The sequence below is a fragment of the Armigeres subalbatus genome, chromosome 3 (genome assembly GCF_024139115.2).
Source record: "Armigeres subalbatus isolate Guangzhou_Male chromosome 3, GZ_Asu_2, whole genome shotgun sequence".
Lineage (NCBI taxonomy): Eukaryota > Metazoa > Arthropoda > Insecta > Diptera > Culicidae > Armigeres > Armigeres subalbatus.
Genome location: NC_085141.1, coordinates 11,462,783 through 11,475,836, shown reverse-complemented (window position 1 = coordinate 11,475,836; position 13,054 = coordinate 11,462,783). Strand labels below are relative to the sequence as shown.

At 38.8% G+C, this 13,054-nt stretch overlaps 1 protein-coding gene across 2 annotated transcripts; it reads right to left on the bottom strand.

Moving 5' to 3' along the window:
- Nucleotides 1-1,548: 1,548 nt before the first annotated feature.
- Nucleotides 1,549-10,634, bottom strand: LOC134225156 (uncharacterized). Of its 2 annotated transcripts, none has more exons than XM_062704998.1 (4): nucleotides 10,484-10,634; nucleotides 2,203-4,256; nucleotides 1,839-2,137; nucleotides 1,549-1,774 (listed from the first exon to the last, which is right to left on the bottom strand). In XM_062704998.1, the coding sequence occupies exons 2-4, from the start codon at nucleotides 4,248-4,250 to the stop codon at nucleotides 1,629-1,631; spliced, it is 2,493 nt and encodes an 830-aa protein (XP_062560982.1). In that variant the 5' UTR covers nucleotides 4,251-4,256; nucleotides 10,484-10,634; the 3' UTR covers nucleotides 1,549-1,628. The 2 variants fall into 2 exon arrangements, with proteins under 2 accessions (XP_062560982.1, XP_062560981.1); XM_062704997.1 differs by lacking the exon at nucleotides 10,484-10,634 and adding an exon at nucleotides 4,315-4,470.
- Between the last annotated feature and the right edge of the window lie 2,420 nt (nucleotides 10,635-13,054).

The following is a 13,054-nucleotide window of genomic DNA, read 5'->3' as shown; positions in this document are numbered from 1 at the left end:
TTGATACCCATCCCTCCTTTGATCAGGAGGCTGATGAATCAGGCTGATTCCATCGCTCCCGCTGCTACTATGTCTGATGACAGCAATCGCGTACTCATCTCACAGTCCCCGAAACGCCGCAGTCCATGTAACGGCCATTCGGTCCGTTACAGTTTTGTATATATTTTGTATTATTTAATAATTGAAATATAGAAAGTAGTTTTATTAACAGTTATTGTAAATAGTAATAGTGCGTGATTACGTCACGGAGTCGGCTAGTGATCATCCACCTGGGGAAAATCCCAACAAAGCCTCTTTAATAATTTTCGGGAAAGATCGGCAGGCAAAGTATAGGCTGCGATCCGAATGGATTAATTGCTTCCTGCACTTCGATCGCTAGGAGGGGGATATGTGACCTAGGCACTTCGTGAGGTCAAAACCGAAGGCTAAGAATTAGGACAATCTTACATTTAATCTGAGGATTCTTGACTGTGACTCGTTCACTTTGATCTGGATTGTGGAAGAGGGAGGAGTTGTCAGATTTAGTTTCGCGTCGTGAGGTGATATTACAGGTAGACAAGTGCGTTGATCCTCTGCTATTCGATGAATTAGTAAGTTTTTGCACTTCCGGTCTCTAGCCTTGCGCTCGTCGAGTTTTTGCGTTTTCTCCGCCTTGACAGCCGCTGTTTTTTTTTTGGGAGCTTCCTCGTCCTCAATGGCATTCTCCAGACAGTCCAGCAGATTCGTGTCCTCCATCAAAACTTCTATTCGGAACTTCCAGTTACCGAAATTGCTTCCATCGAACAGCCACAGCTTTTCTTCTCCCATTCTATCGTGTATTACTTATTTAAAAAAAAACGGGCCCATAACCTAATAAAATAGGCAGAGCTATGCGTTAACACGTCTTTATTGAAAGGAAGATTAGGTAGGATTAACAGAAATGAAAATTTGATTAATCATGGCATATTGCGTTTCTAACAATTAAGTTGCTATTAGAAACATGATCGGTTGCCAACTCAACAAAAATGACAGTGACTGACTGTGAACGTTGAGCCCTTCTGGCCCCTCCTTTTTTTCTCTCTCCTTTTCCAGAAGAGAACCAGCCAAGGGCTGAATGCCTCTTTAATAAAGAAGAAAAACAAATAGTTTGCTTGGTTTGCTCATTTCGAGTCGAGATATGCAATGCCACCCCAGAATGATAAGTGAAAGACTTCTTCATTCTCTTTTGGATTCAATCTTTGAGCATAAACCCACCCATCGCATTAAGATCACATATCCGAGGAGAAGGATCTATCTGTGTGTAATTTATTATTGTGAATTAAAACAATATTAACCCATTTTACCCCGACATTTTTTGATTGCCAGGAAAATAGGCTTTTACTTTAATGACTCAAAATTGAATAAAGAGTTATTTCATACCCTTGGCATACACATTATGAGCTATTTTATAGATCCATATTTAAAAGTTAAATTAAAATGTTTTTGTTTTATGGCATTTATGGCGATTCACGGCAGTATATGTCTTATAAAGAGAGGAAAGTGGTATTGATATCAATTAAAATCACAATCAACGATCTATAAAATATATATTCCACGCCATCAACAATCATACCCGAATTAAAAGAAAAAAATATCCTACCAACCAACAACTAAGCGCTAAAGTTATTCCTTAACTGGTTAAAATACTCCATATCCGTAGGACTGATTGAAGGGATAAATTTCTTAATGGCCGTTTTAAAGTCACTTTCGTGTACCACAACATCATCCGGGTTGAGCACATCTTCACCGATCGGTTCTTAAACGAAATCCATATTTTTTGTAAACATTTTGTGACGCATATTTAGAACAGTATAACTTACCTTTGACCGCTTTGATTGCTTTCCGTACAGCGCTCAGCCATGCGTTCGAGCATATCGAGTACAAATCCGCTCCAGTCATATCCTGCTTGAGGCCTTCAGCAATCTTCCGCAGCGTGAGTCCCTTGGCCAGATAGAATTTGCTTGTTATTGCTTGCAGTACACTTTCCTTGTCCTCCACCGAGGTGCTGGGCCCTACATAGAGTAGCTTGTCAAACCGACCTGGTCGCAACAAGGCCGGATCAATCAAATCCGGTCGGTTCGTTGCAGCCAGAATGAATATTTGCTGGCTGTGATCGGAGCTGAAATTGAATTAGAATTATGTTTCGTTTTTGTACCATTAGCAGCAAATTTCCTTGAGGCTCACCCTTTCGAGATGCCATCCATTTCGCTCAGCATCTGTGAAACGACTCGATCCATCACACCACCAGAGTCGCCGGAAACTCCTCGATTAGGTGCTAACGAGTCCAGTTCATCCAAAAAGAGGACACAAGGTGCGGCCGATCGCGCTCGCGCGAAGACTTCACGTACATTCTGCTCGCTTTGGCCGACGTACATATTCAGCAGTTCCGGTCCCTGCACCGACAGAAAACTCAGGTTGCATTCCGTGGCAACGGCCTTGGCAATAAGCGTTTTACCCGTACCCGGAGGGCCATACAAAAGAATACCCGATCGTCGCATATTTTTCCCCATCAGTTTCTTATGTCGCAGTGGGAGTCCTATACTGTTCTGGATTTCCGTTTTCAGTTTAGCCAAACCTCCAATTTCGGACCAGAGAACTTTGGGTACCTTTGGGGCACCCAAACTGTCTGAGAACGATGACTGCATTTCTTCCAAACTTTTCTCAAAATGAACGATATTGAGTTTATTGCTTTCCGAGGATGCTTGCAAAGCTTTCGAATAGAGTAGTTTGAGATCACCGAAGATAAATCCCTGCGTTTGTTCGGCAATTTTTGCTAGCTGAGTTGATGTGATACGAGCGGCCTCCTTGGCAGATATCCACCTAAGAAGCTGAAGCCTTTCGGTTGTTGATGGAGGAAGAAATTTAATCACATCGAGGAACATACTCGTCAGTTTTGGCTTGAATGAATCTTTTTCGTTGGACAAGGCAATAACTATTACCGGATGGGAATACTTTCTGCTAAAAAGTGAATGTAACTCGGCTTGAAATGTTGTCAAAATCCGTAGATCTTCATGACCTTCGTTGTCTATGCCGAATATTTCAAAATTGTGTAAAGCGATTATCAGAGGCTCGCAAATCTTGGATTTGTTGAGTGCAGAAATAAGCTTCGTCTCAGTTTGTGAAGAAATTGAGGTCATAATATCGCTGCAGTCGCCATGGAAAATCTGGATGCCTAGCGATTGTGCAACTGATCTAAGCACTGTCGATTTGCCTATGCCACGTTCACCTTGTAGCATAAAGATGGGATAAATTTGATTTTCAATAAGCGAGTTATTGTCCTGTTTAAGGTAAGCTGTCAAGGAAGTGCTCAACTCATCACGATACTTCTGTAATCCAAATGGACACACTGGAACATACGACAAATCGTCTAATCTTTGTGGAGGAACAAAGTTATTATAAGTCGTTGTCTGATGCAGATTAGTCAGATTTTTACACACAATTCCATGCAGCTCAAAACTATTTTCCGCCGATTCAAGGTTCAGACATTTGAAATACAGAGATCTCAAATGTGCAAAAGTGGCGAAATTTTTTGTGTAAAAAGTATTTCCCAAAAACTTTTCATTCAACGTTATCTGATAAATTGAATTTCTGTACAACAGCCGGGGTGTTTCAAAGTATCTACTCATGATGAAGTCCACTACATCTGAAGATAAATCATAAGGCGTATTGAATAAGAAAATGTTCGCTTTCGTCGCTACCAACGGCAAATTCTGTTGCTCGGATACCCGCATCATCTTTCCGCAGAATCCTTTCTCCCCCAGTTTGTACCGGTCTACCAATCCGTGCAATAGGTTCTCCTTCACTAGAATCACATTCGGAGCTATACCTTCCAGGGGGCATATCTGGAACAGCACAGACACATTCTGTCGATTCAGAATAATAGAAACCAGCTGCTCGCCATCCTCATTCTTCCGTCCTCCATCGTAGCTTGCCCGTATCACCAAATTTATCCAGTTGATTTCCCGTTCCACAACATACTGGTTGAAAACTGTCCGGCAAACGAACAACGTATGTTCCGAGTGTACAAGTTGGGCTTGCTGATACTGCTCGAAAAGAAGGTTTGGCACCGGAACCACCCGGAAAGTGGCACTTCGTAAGCGAATCTCCTGGCTCAGTTTTTGTAGCGATTGGAGGAAGCAATAAACCGGAAAGTAGAACGATGGATATTTCCTGAATCTAACCCGACAGCAATACAGCAGCAAACGGCCCAGTTTCTCATTTTTCATTGCCATTGTTACCTGGAAGCAATTAGAATATTTTATTGAGAATCTTCAACTTCAAAAGATTTGTTTTTACCTTTAAATTGCGACTTTTGATCTAGAAAAGAGTGTAAAAACTACATAACTGCTCAGTAGGTACAACTTCCAAAATCGGAATAAAAATAAAAACAGCTGATTTTATGTTTACCGCTCTGATAACAAATTGACGTTAATGACAGTACTTGTGCAAATTCAACGACCTCGTTTCACCCACCTTACACCAAGACGATCCCCACCAGTGCGTATAAATAAAGCCAAAATAGCAACCTCTATCATGACACGAACTCGCACCGGTCGTTGGTATTGTAGTGTGCTGTCAATACGATACACCGCGCGGCTGTTGTTTGCACTGATTCCACGCGGCGTTTCACATTTGAAAGGAACAACCGCACCCTAGGAAACGCCGCAATGTTATCTTCCCATAAGAATCGAGTATACGGGCAGCAAAAAGCGCGGTGCGTTGTTTCCCGTAGGAAGCGCCGCGTGTACTTTTGGGCAAATGCGTTAATATTTAAACGAGTTTGGGAAATGTAAACGCAACCTTTGGTGAATCCAGTTTTCCGCGAGCGGTAATGGCCGCCAGCTTGCCTGCGGGTTAGTCTCTGATTTGACGTTTCTGGAGGTCAACTGCACCCACCATTCCAGCATTTTTCTCAATGTGGTATATAAGAAGGCTTGAATTCACTGAATCAGCACCTTCTTATATGCAACATTGGTCAGAATGTTCGGAGCGGTGGGTGCAGTTGACCTCCAGAAACGTCAAATCAGAGACTAACCCGCAGGCAAGCTGGCGGCCATTACCGCTCGCGGAAAACTGGATAGGTATTAACGCATTTGCCCAAAATTACACGCAGCGCTCCCTTTGGGAAACGACGCACCGCACTTTTTGCTGCCAGTATACTCGATCCTTATGAGGAGATAACATTGCGGCCCGTTTACATATGAGCTAGAACTAGCTGCTAATTAATTGGTGTACGGCCAATTGGTTGCTAATTCTGTTTACATGATGCTAATAAACTAGCGGACAGTATATGAAGCTAATGACACAAAATCGCAAAATAGGGAAACAGTATTACGCAAAATGTCATCCTGTGAGGAAAAATTTTCAACTGCGTTTGGTATCGTTTGTGATTTGGTGGAAATAGAAATTTTAAAAAGTGCTGAGCCAGCTCAAAAGAAACGGAAGCGGTCAAAAAGATTAGTGTGGGTGCGACCATGGATTACACGCCGGAAGATGTATGGGTTTAGCACAACATTACTTTCCGAAACTCGAGAGGAGGACCCAAAATCCTTCCGAAATTTCCTTCGCATGAGCCCGGAAAAGTTTGATGAATTGCTTATTTTGGTAAAACCATACTTAACCAAGAATGATACTACGTTCCGTGAAGCAATCCCTGTAAAACTCAAATTAGAGGTAGTTCTTGCCTACCTTGCCACAGGATGCAGTTTTGGCATGCTGGAGGCATGTTTTCGTGTACCAAAGCCAACAATATTCCAGTTTCTTGTTCCAGTGCTTCAGACCATATCTAGAGTAGAGTGGGGCAAGAGTGCGCGTGGGGTAAGAGTACGTTTTCGATTTTTTGAAGTAATAAAAAAAGATAAACTAGCAGCATTGCATCAGTTTGACAGGTATTATGGCCAACTATTATCATGTGTAATTGTAAACGATTTGAATAAACAACAAGGGAGATATGGAGCTAGATAACTTTTTGGTCATTTTGCTAAAAATAATTGGATTTCCGCAACTAGTATTTCATTACCATATATACGTTCAATCAGGTGAACATTATACCATTTCGATAACCTATTGTATAGAGTACTTTATGGTACAGAACACCAATCCGGTTGGTTTTCCAAGAAGTCAAAACCATTACTTGAATAATTTTTGGGACTGTGGGGTAAAAGTACGCAGGAACCGGTGGGGCAAGAGTACGCATATGAATCTTCAAGTTCTGATGTCAAACCCGTATCTCCGGCCGAAATAAGATTTCTTCCAAAGCGTAAAGATCCACAACTAAGAAAAAAGGGACAGAATTCGAAATTATCACAAGTTTTTAGGATTAGTTGAAGTAATTCGGTGTTAGAAAGGACTTAGCGAACAAAGCACTGAAGCGAAATAATGAAATTGTATTAGGACTTGTTGTACACCTAAACATAGTACGAAAACACAATTTCATCTAAATGATAATTTCATTTAATCAAAAGAAACATTCATAAATTACGCAACGTTCAGCTAGGAGGGGTTGTGAGATGTGTGACGATCCATATAATTATTAGAGGATTCATACAAATAGTGTAAGATAGGGGGGGAGGGGTGATGAAATAGCCAAATTTTACGTTACGTGATTGGTAGACTTTCTTTAAGGAAAATGCCTTTGTATACGCCACGCGAAACATGATATATATTTTTACCTCTGTAGTTTTTTGAATATATAAAAAACAATGGTTTTTCGTATGATAGTGCACATTTTTAGGACCCCCTCCCCCTTTAAGAGTTACGTAATCTTTGAACATTCCCTCATATATGCTCATTAAACATCAATTAAATGTTATTAACTCTTATTTGTGTTAATATATACTTAAAGCACATGATTGGATAAATGCGTACTCTTACCCCACCCGATGCGCACTTTTACCCCACCGGTGGGGTAAGAGTGCGTTTTTCACTTGTCTTGCAATAAGGGTTCTACTAAAACGAATCTCAATAAATTCAATATTTTTTCCACTGGGTAACATAAAGGAAGAGTATATGAATCATCGACACTGATTTGATATGCAGAAGCTTGCTTCATAAGGGCCACATGATCGATTGAAAACTAAGTGCGTACTCTTGCCCCACTCTACTCTAGATGTGGTCTTCAGCATTTTCGTAGTTCTACTATTGTTGCTGTTTTCCTTCTGTATTCGAAAGGACAACTGACATACCGCCGACAAGACATGGTATTTTTTGTAACGGTGAATTCCTATAAAGCTAGTAGCATAGGGCTCCAGCAGTTTCTTGATCGCAGTTTTAATATCTTTTATCTGATTTTTCTAAATAAATTTAGTGATTTATAGTGACGTACGTTCGGTTTATGAATTTGAGAAATATTGGCACTAATCCCAAGTAACATTTCAAGTTTTATTCCGCTCTAGAAATGGTTTTCAAGATCGAATTACAAGAACTGACAATAAAACCCATTACTACATGATTACCTTCTGATGACCACTATAAGAGTAAGATATGTCCAAATGGCCCTCTCTAGATTACCACTATAAACCTCTTATAAGAGTATATAAAAATCCGTTTCAAGCCGCCCGCTAAAAAGGGAATTTGGCTGCGGCAGCTGTCAAAAATTTGCTTTGAAAAAAGAGAAACAAAATCTTGCAAACAAATAATAACAAACTAAAGTGTTGATGAAAATCATGATGAGGATGATTACAAAATAACAGAGGGGCGACACAGCTGTCAAATCCCATAGATAACCCATCTTCCTCACATGTGTTTTGGTACTTCGGATTTTGGTACCCACTTTTTGTTACGTTTACCCTAAAAAATGTTTATTAGGGTAAGCGGATCGTTATTCAAATCTACGTATTTCCGATAAATAATTGTTTCTCGACCGAAAGTTGCAATTATTTCGTTATTTTTTATCCTTCTTGAATGATTTTGACATCAGTTAGTACGAATGAACACTTCGGAGATTCTGTGAATTGTTTTGTTTTGAATTCCAGAGTAATTAAAAAAATCTCTATTGAATTGTGACAATGCCATCTCGTAGCATAACGGCCATGCATTAATTCATTTGGTTTCGGGAGGAAGTTGCGAAAGCAATGGCTGTGATAGGTGATAGCAGTACAGAAGAAGGCAATAGTTAAAGAAAAATGATCGGCAATAGCGGACAAAACTAATCGAATGCCGTAAATGCTTTGAGGAGAGAAGAGGTATATTCCATAATTTATTAATCACTTCACAGTTATTGGGAGTGAGGTTTTAACTCAAGTTACCAGCCACTCATCCCTTTGTCGTTGATTAACATGGACGAACTAAGTATATCAGAGTTATTTCAAATTGAATATTTAGTAGATGAGCAACTGTAATTCTTAAGCTACGTAACCATAAAGATATTTTTATTTTCCACAAATAAACAAGTTTCACATTCATTTAAATACATTCTCAAACTATGATTTACATTATTCGAACAAACTTTCACACTAAACAAGCGTATAAAACTCGCTACGTTGCGCTATAGAAAGTTTCCCTCAGCGAGAAAAGTGCCATGAGTATAAAATTCGGCTTCTTTTTGACAAACACAAAATCACTGTCCTGTATAAGCTTTCCGAGCATATTTCTGTATTCTGGCAAATCCAAATAATCCGTACCGAACACCAATTTGCAACAACGGGTGGGCTGTCCGGTTTTGCCGGATCCTGCAATGAATGAATTAAAGGATGTTGAGCACGAATCATGTTCGAAAGTGAAATATACACTTACCTGCGTGTAAGCCACGATTTTCTAAGAGGAAATGTCTGTAGTTCGTAATGCATGATGCATTTAATAATTTAGAATCACTTTAGATTCTAAGACTTGCTTTAAAACACTATGTTTTGCTTAAATCTTGTTTATATGGCTCTAATGTTTATCGAATATGAAAATATAAACAAATGACGTCATGTTGTTTCGATGTTAAGTAGGCAAAATTATGACAGTAGCATCCCCTTGCAAAATAATACTTTTTCAAAGTTTTTTTCCAATGTACTTTCATGGAAATGAGGTGCGCGCTCGATTTCATGGTGAAAGCTAGTGCAAAAATGAGATTAAGCACTACGCGCCCGCAGAATAATATAGCTTTGGGCAATGAATTTAAAATTATTATAACATCAATAACGTAACTCTTCACTAAATTAATTAATATTACACCCAAATATGTTTGTTTTTTATATCCTTTATCAAAAACGTGTCTTTTGCGGCGAAAATACCGTCTAATCATACATTCCAGTGATAAATTTCACTGCCTTGAAGATGGCTCTCCATTTCCAATATGGCCATCATAGATTTCGATCAGAAAAATGTTGCTCTTATTAAACACCGTTATAAACCCTTTGCAATGTAAATATTCTTATTGGGGTTATTTATTTGACCACATTACGACCCAAAATTATGGCTTTGATCAAGCTTTGAAAATTGGACTTATTATGCTCTTTGTTACAACCGTAGAGCTGCTAACAAGACCAGTCGGCATTTGACGTTTGAAGCTTTTCGAACAGATTTATTAGAGGTTTATTGATAGCAATAAGATCGCCAATAAATCTGAGCAACTAGCCATAGAGATGAGTGACGTTTAACGCTCGCACACTGATGTGCAATTCGGCATGTGTAAATACATGTTTGTTTTCCTTCTGCTCATAACCTCAAAATTGATCGAGTCATCACAATGGTTGCGAAGGAGTCAAAAAATATATGGAAATTTACTCATTTTTACCCAAACTTTGCTGAGTAGCACCATCTAGGAGTGTTTGTTTTCCTTTTATCGCCACTCACACATTCGGACGTGAGAATCTCAATGGTGATTGCTTTCATAAATCCGCTATAAAAATTAAATAAATCTAACAGGCATGAAAATTGTTACTTGGGAATTCGTGCTGCTTGGTGCTGCTGAGGTGCACCATCCATCAATTTATTATACAATAACCCGAAACCAAACCATCACGCTGGTCCCAAAGACGTACAATCTGGATATGAACGGTTTTTCTGTTGCTCACTCGTCGATGTATTTGAAACACAACTAGAGGCAACAGATCTCAAACGACGTCAAAAGAATACGGACATACTATAAAAAATTGTGTTTTTTCGGAGGTGTTTTGGAAACATACATTCATTTACAGTACAGTAAGGGCCAGAGTAAACGCGACCCATTAAATGCATGTAAATAACAATTCAAGGCAAAATTTTTAAAACGACCTATCTGCTTTTGTAAGCAACGATTCAAACATCGATTTGACGAATATGATAGCACCCCCACGCAAATCAACACCACCAACAGGCAGCAGAAACCTTCAGCTACCTGTTGATGGTGTTGGTTTGCGTGGGAGTGCTATCAGATTCGTCAAATCGACGTTTGAACCTATGTTTACAAAAGCAGATAAGTCGTTTTGAAAATTTTGTCTTGAATTATTATCAATGAACTTTCCCAAATTTAAAATTGCACTGTGGCATTGCAGCTTACCCATGTCAGAAAATCGCCCGGAAATTTGTTATACGTTGCTTCGGCTTCCAAAATTATTCCTCAGTTTTCCACTTTTCCACCTATGCAATTTATATGACGCTATCAAACTGTTTTTAGGATCAGAGACCATTTATTATTTATAATGAAAAATATTGAGAATGCGAACTGAATCACCGATTCACTTTACTGTCAAACTTTTTTTTTCCAAAATCGTCGGCAAATTAGTCGGTCGTTTGTTGCACAGACGCTTTATGGGATCTACACGCGAAAAAATATTGCAGTCGAAACCGGTCGAAACTAGGGTAAAGTGCCCAATAGTGGACCCCCAACCAATAGTGGACCCTTCAGCCGTTTTTGCATTACTTCAGCACAATGTAAATATTTTGCTATGAAATACCATCGGGAGAACCTACCTTACAGTCCTATGATTTGATTACATGCATTGTAAATGCTATGGAAAGTAAAATTAGATGATTTCTTACAATTCTATAAAAAATAAACACAAGAGTGTCCATTATAGGAATATTTTGGGGGTCCATAATAGGGAAGAAGAACGTTCCGAAACGAAACATGAAAATCAAATGAAGTGTCGACTATAGGGAAGCAATTTCCTATAATGGACCCCCCGAGGTTCCACTATAGGGCGATTTCAGTCAGACTTTAAAATGTTAATTTCAACTAATAACGTCGTGTATTTGAGTGTTTTATGTATGTATCGTGAAGAGGAGATGCAGAACTTGTTATTAGATGTCATGCAGAATTATTTTGTTTAAAATTTCTACTCCTTATGACAGGAAGAACAAAATTCCGCTACTAGGGGGTCCACTATTGGGCATTTTACCCTACTATTCCGAGGGTTATTTTAAGAATATGCACCGACGATTTTCAGCAGAAAACAAACCCGTTTGAATTTACCATGCGCGCAGTAAAAACCAACTGTGGCCCATGCGGAATGTTGTCACATGAACTGAAACAGTGGTGAATTTCTCTGAAACCATGGTGAAATTTACTGAAATTTCATGGTAGTTTTAAAAACAGAGCGTAGTCTACAAAATAGTATTTTTTACCACGGATTTTTTTTTTCTGTGTGCACACGGACAGATAAATCAACCTAAAATTTGAGTTCAAAGTGCTTTACTCGCTTTACTGATGGGAATATCGCAAAACAAATTTACTCAAAAAAAAAATACCACGACAAGGTATGGAATTCAAAATAATTTTAAAAATTACTAGATGATTTTTTAATGGTTTATTACACGAGATTAGAAATTCAATAAACATCAAAAATACACCCAGGTTTTTTTACACGGATTGGTTTCAGTCGTTTAGGACCTTCATCGTCAATGAAAAAATGAGTTAACCCCACGAAAAAATTCACAAAACATCAAAGAAAAATCATGTGTTATTTATAAAGCTGTTGAAGGTCGGTTTAACCGAAAAATTAATGAAATCCAAACGCGTAAAAAAAAAGCTGAGGTACCTTTTTCGGGATCAATTCGAGAAAAAAAATTATAATTATCAAATAAAAAAAAATAGGAGAACTGTTACGATCCCCTTATATATATATATATATATATATATATATATATATATATATATAATCTCATCATATATATATATATAATCTCATATATATATAATCTCATCGTGATACAAAAAAATACAGTACCAATTTCATCGCTTCTTTTTGTCAACATGCGTGCTCTTCTTCTTCTTCTTTGTAAGCATTACATCCCTCACTGGGACAGAGCCGCCTCGCAGCTTAGTGTTCATTAAGCACTTCCACAGTTATTAACTGCGAGGTTTCTAAGCCAAGTTACCATTTCGGCATTCGTATATCATGAGGCTAACACGATGATACTTTTATGCCCAGGGAAGTCGAGACAATTTCCAATCCGACCGGCACCGGGAATCGGACCCAGCCACCCTCAGCATGGTCTTGCTTTGTAGCCGCGCATCTTACCGCACGGCTAAGGAGGGCCCCGCAACATGCGTGCTCACTGCTGAAAAATCACAAAAATAAGAATCAACTCAAATATGAGTTTTCATAACATTGTAAATCAAATTGCTTTCCATTGCTTTGTTTTTGATGGGATGAAAATCGGAGCCATAAGATGAATTCCAGGAGCAGTTCCCCTAAATACAATGCAAATAATCAAAAGTCGTACCTCAAATTATTATCAAATATATATCATTTTTATTTTTTTTTTTAATTATTTGGAGAATTGCATCTCATATCTCGCTGTGTAATTTTTTTTGTGATTTTACTTTTTCGTTTTTGACTTTTCTCCAAGCGTATGATACAAGAGGATACAAGTTAGTATATGGTACACTGCCGCTAACCGCAAGTCGAGCACATCTGTATATGGAGGCCCATATACAGATGTGCTCGACTTGCGGTTAGCGGCAGTACAGGTGTGTCATTTTGTACCAAGCCGATATAACGTGGAAAACCATGGTACAATATGTACTAGGGCATATCATCGCATATAACCGTGGTCTCAACCATGGTCACGGTTAGTGTGTTTTTAGTATTATGCGGTAACCTCGCTCAATGTTACAAAACAACTT

Coding starts and splice junctions, on each gene's coding strand:
- LOC134225156 (XM_062704998.1), bottom strand. CDS start 4,250: ATGGCAATGAAAAATGAGAAACTGGGCCGTTTGCTGCTGTATTGCTGT. Junction 2,138..2,202: donor ATGGATGGCATCTCGAAAGG/GTGAGCCTCAAG, acceptor ATTCAATTTCAG/CTCCGATCACAGCCAGCAAA. Junction 1,775..1,838: donor AGCAATCAAAGCGGTCAAAG/GTAAGTTATACT, acceptor ATTTCGTTTAAG/AACCGATCGGTGAAGATGTG.